The sequence below is a fragment of the Aythya marila genome, assembly GCF_965140915.1.
Source record: "Aythya marila genome assembly, chromosome: 3".
Taxonomy (NCBI): Eukaryota; Metazoa; Chordata; class Aves; order Anseriformes; family Anatidae; genus Aythya; species Aythya marila.
In genome coordinates this window covers 3,645,356-3,662,610 of record NC_139044.1, presented here as the reverse complement: position 1 = coordinate 3,662,610, position 17,255 = coordinate 3,645,356, and the positions used below count along the sequence as shown (strand labels likewise).

The 17,255-nt window shown below is 40.1% G+C and overlaps 1 protein-coding gene across 2 annotated transcripts in view; it reads left to right on the top strand.

Annotated features, from left to right (window-relative positions):
* PLCB1 (phospholipase C beta 1) overlaps positions 1–14,436 on the top strand; it is a 373,718-nt gene extending 359,282 nt beyond the window's left edge. Inside the window, exon 32 of one of the 2 annotated variants that reach the window (XM_082757582.1) lies at positions 11,103–14,436. In XM_082757582.1, coding sequence (XP_082613708.1) covers positions 11,103–11,333 — 231 coding nt within the window. In that variant the 3' untranslated portion in view covers positions 11,334–14,436. The remainder of the gene's footprint in view (positions 1–11,102) is intronic. The other variant, XM_082757583.1, reaches the window with a different exon arrangement.
* Positions 14,437–17,255: the final 2,819 nt, after the last annotated feature.

Sequence of the window (17,255 nt, the reverse complement as noted above, 5' to 3'; positions counted from 1 at the left end):
TTGCCTAATGTTACTACCATATGCACAGTTACCTGCATACATCTGTGTGTGTCTGATACCTCTGAGTTAGATCCTAAATAGATTTCTTTCATTAGGTTATGTTAGAGCATCATAATAGGTTGGTTGCTAAATTGGTTCATCGTTTGGGGAGATGCGTGTCTCTGCTAATAGTAAAGAGGAAGCTAAATTCATGTTGCTAGTGAGCGGGAAATATTTTGGAATAGCCTTCATTGTCACAAAGGATTACAGAGCTGCAACTACTTGAAAAGATTTTGGAAGAAACTTCTAAGGCTTTGATCTTTATTCAGAGAGTGCTTGCTTTCTAGTCTAAAAACATTCATTTTAACAGGATATTAACAGAGGGACTGACTGCTCAGAAATTTTCCGAGCACACTTTTCAGCAAGGTTCCATCCTGCAGAGACTTTCTAATATGAAGAGGTATAGCCAGTGCGAGTTATAAGGTTTTATCAGCATGATTATTTTTTGAACTAATGACGGCTTGCTTCTAAAACTCCTTGCAGCTCCCTGACAATAATCAGTGACATGGAAATTATACGGAGCATATACCTGAAGAAGCACGCTATCTTAAGATGCACAGACCTCAGTGTGTGTTCAGAGCTTTTACTACTCTAAACAGGCTTGAGACCTTGGGCTAAGTAGGAGGGCAGTGCAGACTGTCGCAGCGAAAGGAGGTGCCAGACTTAATCATAGGATGTCTCTCTTCCTTTTCCACTGAGTAGCACAGGGATGCCTCTAGAGAGACAGAGAAATAAATTATTTATTTCCTTTTCATTTCATTGTTGTGTTTGAGAAGCAATCTCTCTGCTCAGAGGGAATTTTCTGCAATACTGATGGGATTGCTAGAGATGTCCTGCCAAGAGTCAGACACAGGCTACGCTATAATTATCTGTTAGAAAGGTGGATATGAGAGACTGAAAAGCGCTTTGTTAAACTGTATTCAGAGTTCAGTTTAGGCAAGGATCCAGAAGATGTGGTGTGGGTTTCACCAGTTTTTTCAGGTCTGTACTTCATCAGCTCCTGAGCCCTTGCACAGGAGGCCTTAAGCACCTGAAGCTTTCTTGTCCTGTCTCTCTCCTCTTTCAAAAATAGCCAGAACCTTGCACTCTGCAGAACAGCACCACTTTTAGGCAAAACACATTATATAAGTGGCCCCATGGATTCCAGGACCCCCAGGAGACACCCTACTCAGCTGCTCTGGTGCTGCACAGCTCTGAGAGCCTCGTGTCCTCTAGTCCACCCGGGATTTGAAGTATTTCTGGACTATATTGTTGCTGTTATAACCTCCAGATGTCATTTAAAAGGAGTTTCCAAGGGACTGTTATGGCCTCTTGAGCAGAGAGTTGCAATACTGCTTACTCTTTCAAGGCTTGTGCTATTGGACAGTCAGCTGCCTGTTTACAGGGTGCAACATGGAAATGAAAAAACCACCATCAGTAGTAGGTAATGGAAGCACTGATGTTTTTCTTGCTTGTTTGTTTTGAAGACAGTACCCAAAATACGGACAGCATTTTTTATGAAAAGACCAATTAAGAAGCTCCATTTGAGCTATGTCACTAAAGTTATTTATCCTGGATCCATCCCAGTAAACTAAGGGCAGTATCTGTTGATAGATGAGACTTCAGTGGAATTTCTCTGAATTTATTGCATTGAAACAGCGCAGATTCTCTTCTGCTTACACTGAAGTTAACTTTCTCTGGTGATAATGAAAAAGAGCAGAATCTAGCCTGTAAATATTATACATATTCATGAAGAAGGGATTTTTTTCCATTCGTACCAGCTCAAATTATCTTTATTGATATGCATCAACAGATGCATAGGTCACATATTTATACAGTCAAAAAAAAAAAAAAAAACCACCACTTGACAGCTTAAGAAAGCATTTTATCCACAAAAAGAAACAATTACACCAAATACTCATCAAAAAGAAGAATGATTCCAAATATACAGCTTACAAGGCACGGAGGAGGACTTTGCATGAGAATAAATTGCTGCCCTGCTGAAGAAATAGGAAACAAAGTTACTGTGAATAAAATCCTCCTACAGAATTCAGTACAAGCTCTCTCTTTAAAGAAAATGCAAGAGATCTGTGATTACTAACAATAATATAACTGCCAGTAGGAAAAAGTCACCATTGTAGGCTTTTGCTGCAAGGAACTTCTCTAACTCAAAGGTTTTCATCAGCAGTACACTGCAGGCGTATGTATATATAATACATACATAATCTGGGCACCGATAGACTCATCGCTCAAACATTTACTTTTTAATTAACTCTTGGAATAGATGTAGCTTTAGTATACAGAAAGAAGATAGGAGTTTCTTTATGAGAGTGTTAAAACCTAGGAGCCTAGGTCCCAGGTTTCTTCGCAGTCCCATTGGTTTAATTGAAGATGCAGTTAATAAAGGTGGAGACGCAGATTGATGAAGGCCCTAAGGTTACAGTCTAATGCCTTGAGACAGCAGATATTAAAGGACTCATTTGTATGGGGACTTGTACATTGGGGAAAACGCAGCAAATCACCTTTGCTTTAATAAGAAGAGACACGAAGCTGAAACATGGAAGATAGCAGTCGGGATGTCAAACAGGGAGCGTATGAAGAAGGGAAGATAGCACAATATACAGTTTCTAGATTCTTTGGCTTATAAAGGGCTTCAGGTGCTATATTGATTTTTTCAAGCATCTGTTGGGGCAATTTCTAAAGTAGAGTATCTGGACGGTGAAACCTGCTGACAAGGGAAACCAGGGGTGGGTCAGTTGAAAATACAGCTACCCCTGAGCAACGGCCCCTGATCTCAGTCCAAAGTAGCACTAAGATCATGCAGGATAAAATTAGCGTGGTGTCTTAGACCTTGTATGAAGGATTAGGGGAGTTTTATGTGAAAGAAAAAGGGTTTGAGGTGGGGCTAACAGACAGAAAGTCATGAAGTTGGTGTCTCTTGTATCTGTCGTGGTCTGAAAGGTAACCATTATTTGTAGAGGCAGTGGTAGGAGTGCAGCAAAACTGAGATGTCCTTGTCTGAGGACAGGAATCATTAATGGGAGCTTTCCACTCAGTGTAAAGACCACACCAGCTGTCATTTACCTAGTGCAATGCGTGTGTCCGTGCTGTCTCTGTTACTGAGTGCCTTTAGGTTTTCTTTAAAGATACCATGCACCAGCATCTTTTGAGATAAGGCCTCAGCTACCTAACAGCTTTCTTTTAATGTAGCTATATCATCCTTGATTTAAGCCCAAATGTTAACACAGTGGTATGTTCCTTTATGCACTTGCTTACAGTTGCTGGGAGAAAGAGAAAATACTTTTCTTCAAGTCTCCGTTGCTCTCTAATGAGCTCTGCACATGTAGCAATGTTAACTCTGCATTCCCAGCTCTGGCTTCCCAAGAAACTGCATTTTCCAACTGCTTTCTTTGGGCCATTCTTCTACATGGCAGATATACGTATATCACTTTGGGGAAATGCCTGTAGAGGAGTCCTGGGTCTCCCCAGACCCATCAGCCTCACCTCAAGTCACCATTTTCCACAGGCCCCATGGCATGCTGAGCCCCACGGAGAGACTGAGGCCGCAAGAGGCACCAGGACAAGTAAGCAGTGGTTACTCCTTTGTCCTTCCAGCAGAAATCTGCTTAGTGGAAGGAGTAACATGGTTCTTAATAAGAAACTCCTCCTGTTTCCAATTAAACAAAAATTGCTGCCTATAAATCACTTGATCCCTGAGCTCTGTTCCTCAATTTCACTCTCCCTGTTATTGAGCCTCCATCTGCTTTTAACAATTCTTGCTACTCATATGTCTTTTAATGCTGTATCCCTCCAGAATGGCTTTCTAATTAAGTAAGCTTGGAAAATGAAAAGCTGCAGAACAGCAGCTTGCTTGCTCTCTGTACCCTTAATCCAGGAGTCCTGTATGCGCTATTTTGGAAGCTAAATTGAGGTCACTGACATTATGCATATTTGTTGTCTGATGCAGTCTTAAAAGCCCCAAATCCTCTATTCAAAATTATCTTTAGGCATATGGGTCAAACATTTGCAGGAAGAAAAACAATATTTGGAGCTTTAGCAGATTTAGAAAAATGGGGGAGGAGTGAGAAAGGGCCTGCAATCTCAGACCAGTATTTCTGTTGCAGTATGCTTTCACTGACCAGTGAAGACATCAGTGTCACCGGTGTTAACAAAATAAATAGTTAGTTCCAATGATATGTGAAAAGGAAAATGGGAGCTTTGCTAAACAGAAATGTCCTGTAGAGGTTGCAGTCACCCTTTTGTAACGAATCATGTAGAGACTGGTTATTAATTCTTGTCAGAATGTATCCTGATGAAATTGAATAGAAGAAATTAATGCAGTTGAGCTTATTATTAAAAGAAAAAAAAAAAAGAAAAAAAAAAAAGAAAAAGAACAAGTAGCATTTCTGTGCCACTAAATCTTATACTGCATGTTGGTGGTGCCACAGAAATTAAATTATGGATACAAATCAGTATCAATATCAAAGTGCAACTGGTAAACAAATATAGTAACCATGTACCAAAAAAGTCATTTGTTCTGACATTTTGATATCCTCAACCTCAAGGGGAAATAATGCAAATTACAATTTTTTCATGTTTGGATTCAGAATTCAAAAACTTTAAAATATTTTCAAAAGCTTTAGAATAAAGGGTTTCCTTTGGGAAGGTCAGACATTGTTGGAGATACTGAACTGTTTAGTCCTCAGCGCGCATTTTACCTTAATTGTTAAGTCAGGTAATGTTGATTATTTTTCATTCATAATTCCTTCATCACGCACAGCTAGAAAGAGCATGAACAGGGTAAGAAAATATTTATGAATAATGCAAAATAAGTTAGATTAAAAAGAAAGGCTAAAAGGAGTAAAAAACTCAGAAAATTGGCCTTACAGAAAAATTGCAAGCAGTATGGAAAATCTGAGACTAAGAAAAGTTTATTTTGAGTCATACTAAATATTTGTCATTGGAAGAACTTCATCAAAACAAATATGGCCTTCATGAATGTTTTTGATTCAACAAAATTACATTTGGTGGATTATTTTTTTCCACCAAAATGTTTAACCAGTTGTATTTTAGATATAACTTTCTCAAAACATTTTTAAGATTAGTTCTTTAGATGCTTTTCAAGTAGTCACCTTCCCATTATTTTGAGTTGAAAATATATTTTTTAAAAATGTGTCATCGGGATGAATCTCAGTCCTTGTGTGATAGTGGGTTGGTTTTACGTTAGATAACTGCCTCAGGGATGGGATCTTATATCAGGGGAATGATACTATGTGGTCACTCTGCTGCACAGACCAAGCATGCAATCTACCAAGCTGTACAGGGAAGGAAGAGAAGGAAAAATAGTCTGGAAATCACTGTGTTTACTAACTTCTGAAATGCTCCTTTTGAGGTGCAGTGGGAAGGAGCAGCAATGCTCATGTTAACAACTTCAAAGTATTCAAACTTCCTGCTGTGACAGGAGGCTGAGAGGTTGGACACAATTTCCCTTAGGCTGCCAAGGTAGAGGTCGGAGGTCAGATGGAAGTGGTGCTGCCTGTCAGCCAGCTGTGTGTCGGTCTGTTGTCTTCAAGCCATCGAGGCTGGCTGTGGGGAGGATGTAACAGACTTTCACATGACCCTGGCAACTGCATCAGCCCACAGATGCGTTCCCAAATTTGTTGTGTGTTTGATTCTTGTATAGATGCTCCAATTACAAGAGGATTGGGAACTCTTTGGGTCTCCATGACCACACACATGCTCACTGGAGACAGCTGGGGTCAAATTTTAGTCCACTGGTTTTATTTACTGCACAAAGTAAGGTCTTTGCTCCTGACAGCCGCAATCCTAGATCCAGTTGCCCAAAACCAGAAATATTTGTGCTTGTGCAGATAACTGCTTCCCTTGGGTTTAGCTACTGCAAAGGTTTTCTTAACTTTCCTCCACACCTGAAACTTCTTGGTAGCTTGTTATTAGATTCTTATACCTAATTATTCCAGCTTGTTTGCTTTTCCACAGATATCTTAAAAAAAATTTTGAAATGGAAAAAAAAAAAAAAAAAAGATTCATAAGCAGGGATAAGGGATGAGATCTATTTCAGGTAGTGAGAAAAGAGGAGCTCGGTATTCTAAGCTTAAAATTAATGGCAAGATAGTATCAAGTACCCTAAATGTGGAGTAATTAAAGATTAAGGGGTTCAATATATTTATTTTCTAATTTTCCAAGTTCTTTTAACCAAAACACTCCATGTGAACTTCAGCACTCCTGGTGACTTGCGTTGGCAGCATGTTGCATTTTTCATGTTATCATTTTATTTTTGTTCTTGGTAGAAACAGAAGTTCATTAGATCACGTTGCAAGTATTCAGAAGTGTAGAGGGGATTGATTGGGATACTCTGAAACCACAATTTCTGCTTCTGTAATTCTTTATTGATCAAAGTTACTGTTTTTAATCCTATGGTCACTATTTTAATGCTGTTATTTTGGTATGCTTCATAATAATAGCTAGGTATAAGTGCTATAAAGAGCTTTCATAATACCATCTGTTTCCTTCCCTGAGTGCATTTTCCTTGCTTTAAGCGGAATGGCCATGTTCACTTTCACCTCCCACATTCCAAGGAAGTGTTGCCGAGGCCTTTCTCTGAATGATGACCCTTTTTGGAAAGCAGTTGTAGCCAAGGATGCCAAAGAGCCCTTTGAAATGAAAGGGAATGCGAGCCGATCAGCTGGGCAGCTGGCTGGCCGCCAGGAGCTCTGCTCACTGAAGCACAGGCTTAGTCATGTAAAGCCCCACGCATTTGCCGTCCATGTGGCTAGCTGCTGCCTTGGTTGGAGCTGAGGCTCAAAGGCTGCAGATTTTGTTACTCTGAGGCACAGAGGCCGCATGAGCCCAGGCCCGTTGGCCACCCGTGCTACCCAATGCTTGGCTGAAGTCAAAGGGACCCTCTGGTCCAGGCTGCCTGAGGGAACCCTTGTGGGATACAGGTAACAGAGGAAGGACGGTCATAATCAAAGCCTCAGCACACCTACTGTGATCTGGAGCAGTGGTGCATATAATCACAAACTATACAAGTTCTGGGAAGGACAACTTGGTGTCCCTTTGTCCACGGACAGTTTCAGGCCTGTCATGACGGGCGCACAGTTTGATAAGCAGTCATATAGACTGGAGAAGAGCCCCTTTCTAGCCAGATGCAGCTGAGGGTGGCACATCATGAGCTTTATCCCTGCCTAAGTTTAATCTCTCTGCTTTCATCTGTAATTTGAGGGTAACAAAACTGATACATAACCATTTTGTAAAGTTGGTGTAAGCATCATCTGATTGTTTTTTCTTTTTTTAACTAGCACCATTTGGTAAGAAAAAAAGGGTAGGTAGATAGAAATGTACATGCAAGAGTTAAAGCTTATGGCCTCAGCCTTCAAGAGTGTATCCATCTCATATCCCCAAGGACTCCACTGCAAGCATGTAATGACAGCTCCAAATTTTAAAGTATTAGGTAATTGCCTGTAAATGAAATACATGGGAATGAGATTTACCTGAACAAGAAATAATGTTTCCAACCTCCGCAAGATTGATCACAGGTTACATTGATCAGTACAGGCTTTTTTTGTTGGGGTTTAAAGAGAGGCCAGAGGATCAGTAAGAGGGCAAGTAGTGAGCTAACACAAGGAAGAAGGTTGTTTTGCGTTAATGGAATAGTGCTCTAGATAACGATCTGCCCATCTAATCATTAGTCTCATTTTCCCCTCCTTGTCAGGCACTAAAATCCTAAAAACAGCTGTACATCACCTTGCTTAGTAGCTACAGAGCAGAGAAATGCAGATAGGTGGACTTGCACTGGGAAGCAACCCAAGTAGACAGCAAACTGACCAGTAAGAGCACACTGGACCAGAGGCTGGTGGGGTGCTGGTTGTACAGAGCGCTTTTTATACACACACCCACACGCCCACCTGCCCTTTGCCACCTATTCAGTTTGTGCGTTATCAGTCCAAGAGTCTTCAGTGCGCAGCAGGACAGGATTACAGGGACGCTTTAAGCAGCTGGGTGGCCAGCAGCAAAAGGCTACGTGTACTTCTAGGCAACACCAGCCCATTTCAGCTGGTGTTTCATAATGGTACCTGACGTGGCACTTTGTCACAGAGTCAGAAAGGTGAATAAAAGATGTACATGACTACTGCTGCTAATGGGAGGACAACCTCCCATTCGTGCATGAACCATCATCTCCCTGTAGGGCCACAAAATATTATTATTGTTGTCTGATAAAAGGACGCTGAGACTGAAAAAACAGTGCAAGCAACTTGTTTCTTTAACCCTGACCCACAGCTGTTTGCCAGTGTTGTTAGGGGCTGGTGGTTTGAGGCGAAACACACGTCTAAAGCATTGTGAGTCTGCTGCAGGTTTGCAACCTCCAGACTCACTGAAAAAGACCTCAGTGAGCTGTTGGGTCTGGCAGTGGGTTGGCTGTGGTGTGCCCAGCCTCACCCGTTCTGCTCTTGTTTGCAGCTGAGTCCTGTGTGATAGCTTGGGAGTCAAGGAATGGGCTCTGAGGTGCTTATTTGAAGCTGAGCAGAGGGAAAGACTGATGCTGCCTTTGAAATTAAAAAAAAAAAAAAAAAAAAACAACACTAATTTTTACACACGGTTACAGTTTTAATCAACCCTCCTTGTCTACTGTCTGTTCCTTCTCAACTAACTTCAACCTTTTCATGATTAGATATCTATATAGACTGTCTCTGGAGACACTGAAGAGAGAGAGGTAGCTCCAGATTCATGTCATTTCTATTAAACACTCGACTTAACGGGGATTATCCACTGGAGGCACTTAGGAGGTGAATATTAGGCTCAACTGCTTTATAACAACATGCTTATGTTTGCACTGGGCTCAGAAAAGGTTCTGTTTCTGAGGGATTTCAATTATTTCTATTGCTCTTGAACCTAATTAAGCAAATCAAGGTTCTGAAGGAAGTTAAGAGACAGGAGATTTTCTCTGACTTTTGATTTTACATGCCTCTTTCTATATCAGAAGTGCCCCAAATGTACAAGCTCAGTTCCTCCATATACAACGAGGGGGTGGAGCAGCCCTTCATCCCCACCTCTGGCTCAGATGTTCCTGTGCAAAGAATTTAATGTCCTTACATAAAGCCTCGTCTTCCAGTGCTCTAGAGCCTTTCCCTTCACTCTTAGATTAAAAAAAAAAAAAAAAAAAAAAATCATGTGCAGGGCTGCCTGTCCCTACAGGAGCTTCCTCTAGGTGATGCCTGGAGGGGGAGGGAGTGCTTGGACACTGTTCCCATGGGTTGTGCTAGGCAATGAGGGACGATCAGCACGGTTTGTTTGTGTGTTTTTTTTTTTTTTTTTTTTTTTTTTTTCCTGCAAACCATGCTGTAAGCATGGTTTCTCTCTCTCTAACACATTACTGTTGGAAGAGTTATCACAACAGAGACAAAAGGAATATCCCTTCAAAATATCTAGACGTAAAGCCAAAAAAACAAGAGTTCAAAAGAAGAGTACCACGTGAAAGAAGGGTGCTATGGTAGTGATTGAGTAACTTCTGATACAAATGTGTATTTTAGCAGCATGGTGTATTTAATGCAACCAGACTTGTTGGTGTTCATCACAGTGTGACGCCAAGGTGGGAAATGGAGGCTGGAACAGCAGGAAGATTGCCAGAAACAAGGCAGGGAATGAGCTTTAGAAGAAGAAAACAAAAGGAAAAGGCTAAATCTTAGATACTGAGGAAAAAAAGCTGCAAAATTTATCTAATGCAGATCTAGACCAGGTGAGCTAAGGACATTGATTTGCACATCAGGAGAAAGGAGAAGAGGCCTCACAAAAAAAAAAAAAAAAAAGTCAGAGATGCAGGATGAAAACCAGGACAGAAGCACAGGGAATGGGATTGGAAGGGCTCAGAGGGAGGTGTTGTGGTAAAGTCACATGCTGTGGGCAGGAGATGGATGGTAAGAGTAGCGTAGGTCCTAATGTTGGAGTAAAAATGTGTATTACCTGCTGAGATCCATCGCGGTGGGGTGAATACTTGAAACTAGATTGACTAGACTTAAGCATAGAGCTGAAGAATCAGAATTCCTAGCATCTTTATACATTCCTGAAAAAAATACAGCTCAAAATACAGTTGTCTAAGAAACTATTGCAAAACTGCTGCAGCTACAGTTAGCAGAATCTGACTCCCTCTTTTTAAGGTGGGTGGATGGGTGGATGGATGGACGGACAGCACGCTAGCAGGATTTGGCTTTGAAACTCACCCCTTTTGCTTCCTGCCATGTTCAGATTGGTCATGAAGAAAAAATTGGCTTTGTCTTCAGTTGAAACTTCCATTCGCATTAACGCTTTTTAAAGAATGGATCATGCAGATCCTTATATGGGCACTAAAAACAAAGGCTAATCGAGTAAATACTGGGAAAGGGCCCACAGCTTCCTGAAGACTGATAGCCAGATTTCTTTCTGCATGCTTTTTGCATCCTGTTGATGATATGACACTTTTTCCCTAGTAATGTCCAAGACACATACTGCATTAATCAGATAATGTAACTTTCCATGATCTAGCCCTAAAAAATGTAATTTAACTTTTTTCCCTCCCTCTCTGACTCTCTTTGACAACTGAGTTTTTCCTAATGGTTTCTCCAACCCAAGAAATTTGGCACAAGTTATTATATTGTTCTCTGAGCAATGTTTGTGGTGTGATTAATGTGTGATTTGCTACCTGAAGCTTAATTAAGGCCATGATCTTTCAAAGGCTTATCCATGATCCTTACTATACCTGAATAAGGAGTTGTGAAAGCCGGTGGGACTGTGGGCACCAATACAGTTAAACCATGAGTATTTTAAGGATTTGGGTAGCTAAGCATGATACCCAAAACCAGTCTTATGCACAAAGGGCTGCACTTTCCTTCAGCTTTGCAATGACTGCATGGTTATTAATGGGCATATTATAATTGTGGTGCTAATATGGAGAATAAATTAATATATTTTTGAATCATGCAGAAATGAGTTATTAATTTCCCTCCCCGCCCCTCATGTGGTACTTTCCCCAACCGTATCTAAGGTAAGTCACATTAGATACAACTGAAGACAGCTTGTTTGTTTTGTTGCAGTTGCAGATGGAACTTGATCAGGAATATCAAGACAAATTCAAAAGACTGCCTTTGGAAATTCTGGAGTTTGTACAGGAAGCCATGAAAGGGAAAATCAGTGAAGATGGAGACCACAGTTCTGCCCCCTCTTCCCTGGCATCTGACAGTGGAAAATCAAATCATAAACCTCTGCAAAGTGAAGAGGAATTGGAGGAAGATAATTCAGAAAAAGTGTTTGATACTACTTTTTAACTGCCCAAGCAACAATCAGTGCACCAGGGCGCACCACTCCCCAGCTGCCTGGCTCTGCTTTCCCAAAGTGAGCTGCCACTGAAGTGCTTCGGAAGGCAGGAGGAATCTGCATTCAAGTGCACATTTCCCAAAAGGAACGTTTTATAAAGTATTGTGCAAAGGTCTTCATTCTCATTCTTCATCTTATTATTATGCTAAAGCTTAGTGCAGTTGTAATGGAAAAATTAATATGTTAATCATCCTCTCTCTCTCTCTCTCTCTTTTTTTTTTTTTGGCCAATATTCAATGGGTAATTTTCTGGCCATGTTCACTGTTGAGAATGTTTAATGAAGACCAGTGTATTGAACAGAGACAAATGTGTGCAGATTTCCTTTTGAAGTGCCAGTGCAAAGTGCTCCAAACTAATACAGATCCTAGAGAATGTTATAACAGTACTTAATTGTATTTGTTTCCTACTTTATAACTGCACCTTGACAACTGTACCATCATTTTACATTTGCACTGAAACATTTAATCCTTTTTAGCTTTGCAAGCACTGGTGGCTTGCTGTCTTGATATTATGTTTATCATGTGGAAAGAAATATATTTGCTGCTGAAAATTCTTGGAACTGTGGAGACGAGAGAGAAACAAAGAGAAGAAATTTGCCTGGAGATTGTCAGTGTCTGTGTATGTCTGTGTTTGTTACACTGTGTGGGTGCATATATGTTTGTATATATATATATATATGTGCACACACATCTGTCTATATACACACATGGCATGTTTCTGTTTGAAGTCAGCATGGTCTGTTGGCCAAATGAAAAGTTTCAGGGATACGTGAATAGAGAGTCTTTATGAAAGCTAACATCTGGGTTATACTGATATAAAATAGTCATTGAATCATGAAATTCTTTTTGTGGTGTTAGTGTTGTAAATCAAAGTAGATTTAGAATATAAATTTGATATATATTTTGCAGACACAAAAGTATTGATTTTAAGTATCATATTTTAAGCTTACTGAATTTGATAGGATTATAAAATGTTTAGGACTACAGTATTTGAAATTTAACAGAATCTTCCATTATTTTTAAGACTGAGGTTCAGTTTTACTAAGGTCTGAAATTTAAAAGCAAAATATAAAAACCTGATCACTGTTATTTAAAAATGTATATTAATCCGTTTAACTGACTTCTTAATATAAGAACAATCAAAGTTAATGTACTGTATGATATGCATGAGAGAAGTAACAGCACATTTTCAGAAATTTATATCAAACAACAGAGAGACTTCAGGAAAGTCAGGATATTTAGAAAGGTAAAGAAATGCTATTCTCTGGCACCTGATATTAACAGAAGTAGGAATTATGAAACATTACAGATGGATTCTTATTTGTTCCCAAGCCACCGCGTGACGCTAAAGACTTTTCCCTCAGCCATGTAGCGAAAAGGTGTATTACGGCAAAAAACAGATTTGCATGGAGCGGCTTGATCCTGCAAATTCCCATCGACAACCTAACACTGCGTACCACTGGGTTCAGTGGAACTATTTGGGGTAATAATGTTCACAAACATTTGTAAGATTGGGGCCTTACTTTGTATTCAAAAGCAAACAGAGAAAGAAGTAAATTAGGTAGAAAGGCATTTAAATACATTATAACAGTTAAGTTACTTTACCTCCTTTCCCTCAGGATTTTAGTACTTTAAAGTAACTTATTTTATTTAAATTTAAGCAATAAAATACAAATCAAGCTTAAAATTTCAGTTAAGTAAGTGTGTATATATATAAGTTCAAATCATAGACGACGAACAGTATTTTGATGTTTCTTTTTAAATTTAGAGCAGAAATAAAATTGCACATTGTTTGAAAATCATATTTTGGATTAAAACTATTCTGACTGATGATGATGAAATTAATGAGCATAAAATTCAAAAATCTCATTTCCATCTTAATACTAGAGAAGGTGAATCCTCTGTAAATCTTTATTTTGCACTTTGAAATCAAGCTTAATCATTCATGGAAAATGAAGAGTCAAGATGTAATGCTGCATTTTATAAAGTAAAAATGACATACTGTCTACATAATTAAAAGAATAAACTGATAGCAGTCTTCACAATAAAACTGAAGACTATTGCATTATAGAATTCATTGTACAGTGCAGGCTTTTAGGTAAAATCTTAGCTCCTTTGAATTTCAGTGCTACATTCCCATGGACTTCAGCGGAGCCAGGACTTCACCACAGTCTTCAAAGAAAGTTGGGGAAATACCAATTAACCTTTTATTTATATTTAAAAAAAGAAAAAAAGAAGAAAAAAAAAAAAAGAAAAAAAAAACTTCTGGTTGGATTAAGTATACTATCAGCTGTAGTCATTTTACAGTACGTTTGTATTTGACCATTTACTGTACTCACATTTTTTTATATCTGTACAGTGCCACTTTCTGCAGGTGTAAGGTAGTGTGTAATACTGTACATCTTGCATTGTTCAAACTATTTCAGTGAAACAGATATCATTTAATATTGATATTACTTGAACTAGAGTAAGATAATGAAAAAGGGTCTTTATGATGTGCAAGTCTTGTGCCTTTTATGTATTTGCCTTGTTCCGTGTTGAATGTGTGGAAATGCTGTATCGTGGACTTTATGCTGTATAGAATAGAGCTGTCTATATTAAACTAGGTCGTGCACTTCAGATATCTTTACACTACTGAAAATAGCTTGTTTTTGGCAGTTTAAACAGAATTTTAAAAATTCTAATGAAGGCCAGACATTTTAGATTTAACATGTTCATAATTATGTTAATTAATGCTCATGTATTAGCTAAACATTCACTGAAAGATAACTAAAGGGACATCATTGCTTGCCTTTCTTTGAAATCAGTGTTGCTCTTGTACATTGTATTAATAGTGTCCGTGATTGATTAGTCCTTGATGATTTGCTTTCAAAGTAGGATGAAATATTTCAGTTAACTTGTACATATTTTTTTGGTTCTTCAATCTATGATTGTTTCAGAGGCATAATTCACATTTTTGTAAAAATTCTATGCAATTTTGTGGCATGATGTTTCTTCCACTTGTAATTTTATGTGCTTACATTACAGATCCAAAGGACAAATAAAAATTTCTTAACACAAAGTGGTTGTTCTCTCTGTTCATTGACTATACAGTGGCAGTTGACTCAGGAGACCTTCCTGACCTCAGTGGCCTTACACCGAGCCCTCTGATCTCAAAAAGGGCAGTGGCACAAGAAGCCAATGAGTTTTCCCTGCAGGCTCTTGTGTTTGCTACAATAAGAACAAGAAATTGTAAATGTGAGGACATCCTCTGCCCCTGCCAGGGAAAATATGTATTTGCTGCTGTTCTGAAAAAAAAAAAGGAAAACAGAAAAAGTGCATGGCAGCTAATGGACTGATAGGAATATTTATTGGTTTACAGGACAGGCTGTTGTAGGACAACAACTGCATGATTTTTAGCCATACTTGTAAACTACCTCAACAAATTATAGCAGCCTTACTACTTTCCATTGCCCCAGCTGTTTCACTAATCATCTATGCAATTATATATGTGCTGTGAAATGTACCTTTGCAGGGGCCATTGAGACAATTGGAAAATGAATCTATTCCTTTGGCTTTTGACTTTCCTTTCCCCATTTAATTTACAAGGTAAAAAATTATCTCTGGGAGAAGAGATAAGCAGGTATATTAATCCAGTGTACTAAGGGATATACCTATTAAAATAAATAGTCTCCAAGGCAGTTAGATTCAAATTGCTCACTCAGAAAGGTTTGGGGAAATGGGGTCTGAAGAGAGGGATGGACATGGCGCAGTGTAAAAGCAGAAAAGAAGGGAGGAATAGAGCTGAATATCGAGACCATGAATTTGACACAACAGAGTAAAAAAAAAAAAAAAGGAAAGAAATGGAGGTGGAACACTGCAAAAGAAGAGAAAAATGGGTACGTTTCCTTCCTGATGAAGGAATAGTGGGGTGTGAAACCATCAAGAATGGGGCTTTGCAGAGGCTTTGTTGCGTAGTGAGGTGGGAGAGTGGAGGAAGACAGGAATGCAGCGTGGATGAGTGGGGTCAGGGAGCAGTGTGGTGGGAAGACTTTCAGGAGGATGAGGGGGAGACCCCAATAACGAGGAGGACAGACAGTGACAGCAAGCTCAGCAGGAGAAGCCAGCAGGCCATGGGAAGGATTGGGAAATAACCCCTGACTCCCGCGGGGCTCAGTGAGGCAGGATTCTCACAGTCAGCCGAGCAGACGTCCCCAGCACTTGTTGTACTTGGGCCACAGGAGACTGACTTGGCTGCTGAGGAGAGAGGGTGACAAGCTTAGATGTGTGGAAGAGCTATTTGGAGGCCAACCAAGGGGACAATGGTGTCACAGAGGCCAGGCAGCAGGGGCAGAGCTGTGTGCTCTCGTGCAGCTGCAGATGCAAAGCAAGCCTTGCTGAAGCTTCAAGTGGGGTCTGCAAACCCACCAAGAAGCCACCAAGATTCAGCTGCAAACCTCAGGTCAGCATTTCTTATCGGCAGATTGGCTTCAGTGACTGCATGTGGCTTGTTTGGGCTCTCATTCAAAGACCTCTTTCTTACCCTGGTAACTGTAGAGGGAGTAAGAAGATCCTAACTCTGCATCTGATTTTCACTTCTGACACCTGGCATCAGGGAACCAAGTGTTACTTAAGTGTTACTTAATTTGGAAACACATAAATCCTCTCCTGGATTTAGCCCTAATCATACGCAGAAGACACCTGAATGCCAAGTGAGACCACATCTGTGACCCTGCCATTTCCTACAGAGCTGAAACAATGCTGACCTCCTTACCCAGCTCTGCCCAGAAGTGGAGCATCCCTAAATGCACACAGCCGGATTTGCTTGGCCATCATTAGATCTAGTTTTGCCTCAGGGTCAGGGCCCTGGCCTTGTTCTCTTCTTAAAAGGCTCAGCAAGAGAATGAGGATTTCCTATGCGATGAAGGAATAGCTACTTGGCAAAAGGGTCAGTGCAGGAAATTAAAGCCATGTGCAAAAAGCAGCTGGTGATGGTCACTGGCAAAGTTAAAGAAGCTGACTGCAGAAACGTGTGCTGGGATTAAAAAAAGGTCCTCTGAAGAGGGAAGCTCTGCAGCAGTGTGCGCTGGTAGGATAGTCGGCAGGAGAAAAGACCCAAGCAGCGTTCCACCATGTAGTTGTATTCCAATTCTTCTAAGTGTGTGGGTGTAGAGGTGCGGTTCCTGAGTTCATCAGGATTGCAATCATGGGAATAGCATCCTAAGAAAGATGGATCTCAGAAAAATTATAATTAAAAAAAAAAAAAGGAAGAAATTAAAAATCCAAGTGTTCAGCTTGCGAACAGTAAAGAGGAAAGGAGGGGAGGTAACACGTCACCTATTGTGTTACTGAAACAATTTTACAATTTTAAAGGCTTGGGCTTTGTGGAAGGTTGGCTATGAAATGTGGGGAGGGGAGCATGCTGCTCCTCCTGGTGAGGGGTGCCAGTCACCTTGGCTGGAGCCTGCCAGAGCAGGTAGAAGGGCTTTAGGTAGCACAGGAGGTACAAAGCTCTAATTGGAAACAAATGGAATGCAGCCTGACAAATGCAAAGAGATTTATAACCTGCTACTGTATCAATGGTGCAAGCCTAGCTAATGAGCAGGAGAGGTTTCATTGCTGAAAGCTGTAATGTAATTAGTGTTTCTGAAAAGCAGTGGGATAACTTGCATGCTCAAATACATGGATATAGCCTCTGTAACAGGGACCTAGGCAGTCGTTTCTTTGTTTGTTTTCCAAAAAAAAAAAAAAAGAAAGAAAGAAAGAAACAAGCCTTGTTCTACTCTTAGATAACATTGCATGTTTAGTTAGTAAGTTGTGCTGCATTCATCTGCTCTGCCCGTGGCAGCAGCAGCATGTGCCCTGGAGCTGAGAGAATTGCAAGCGGAGCCGGTG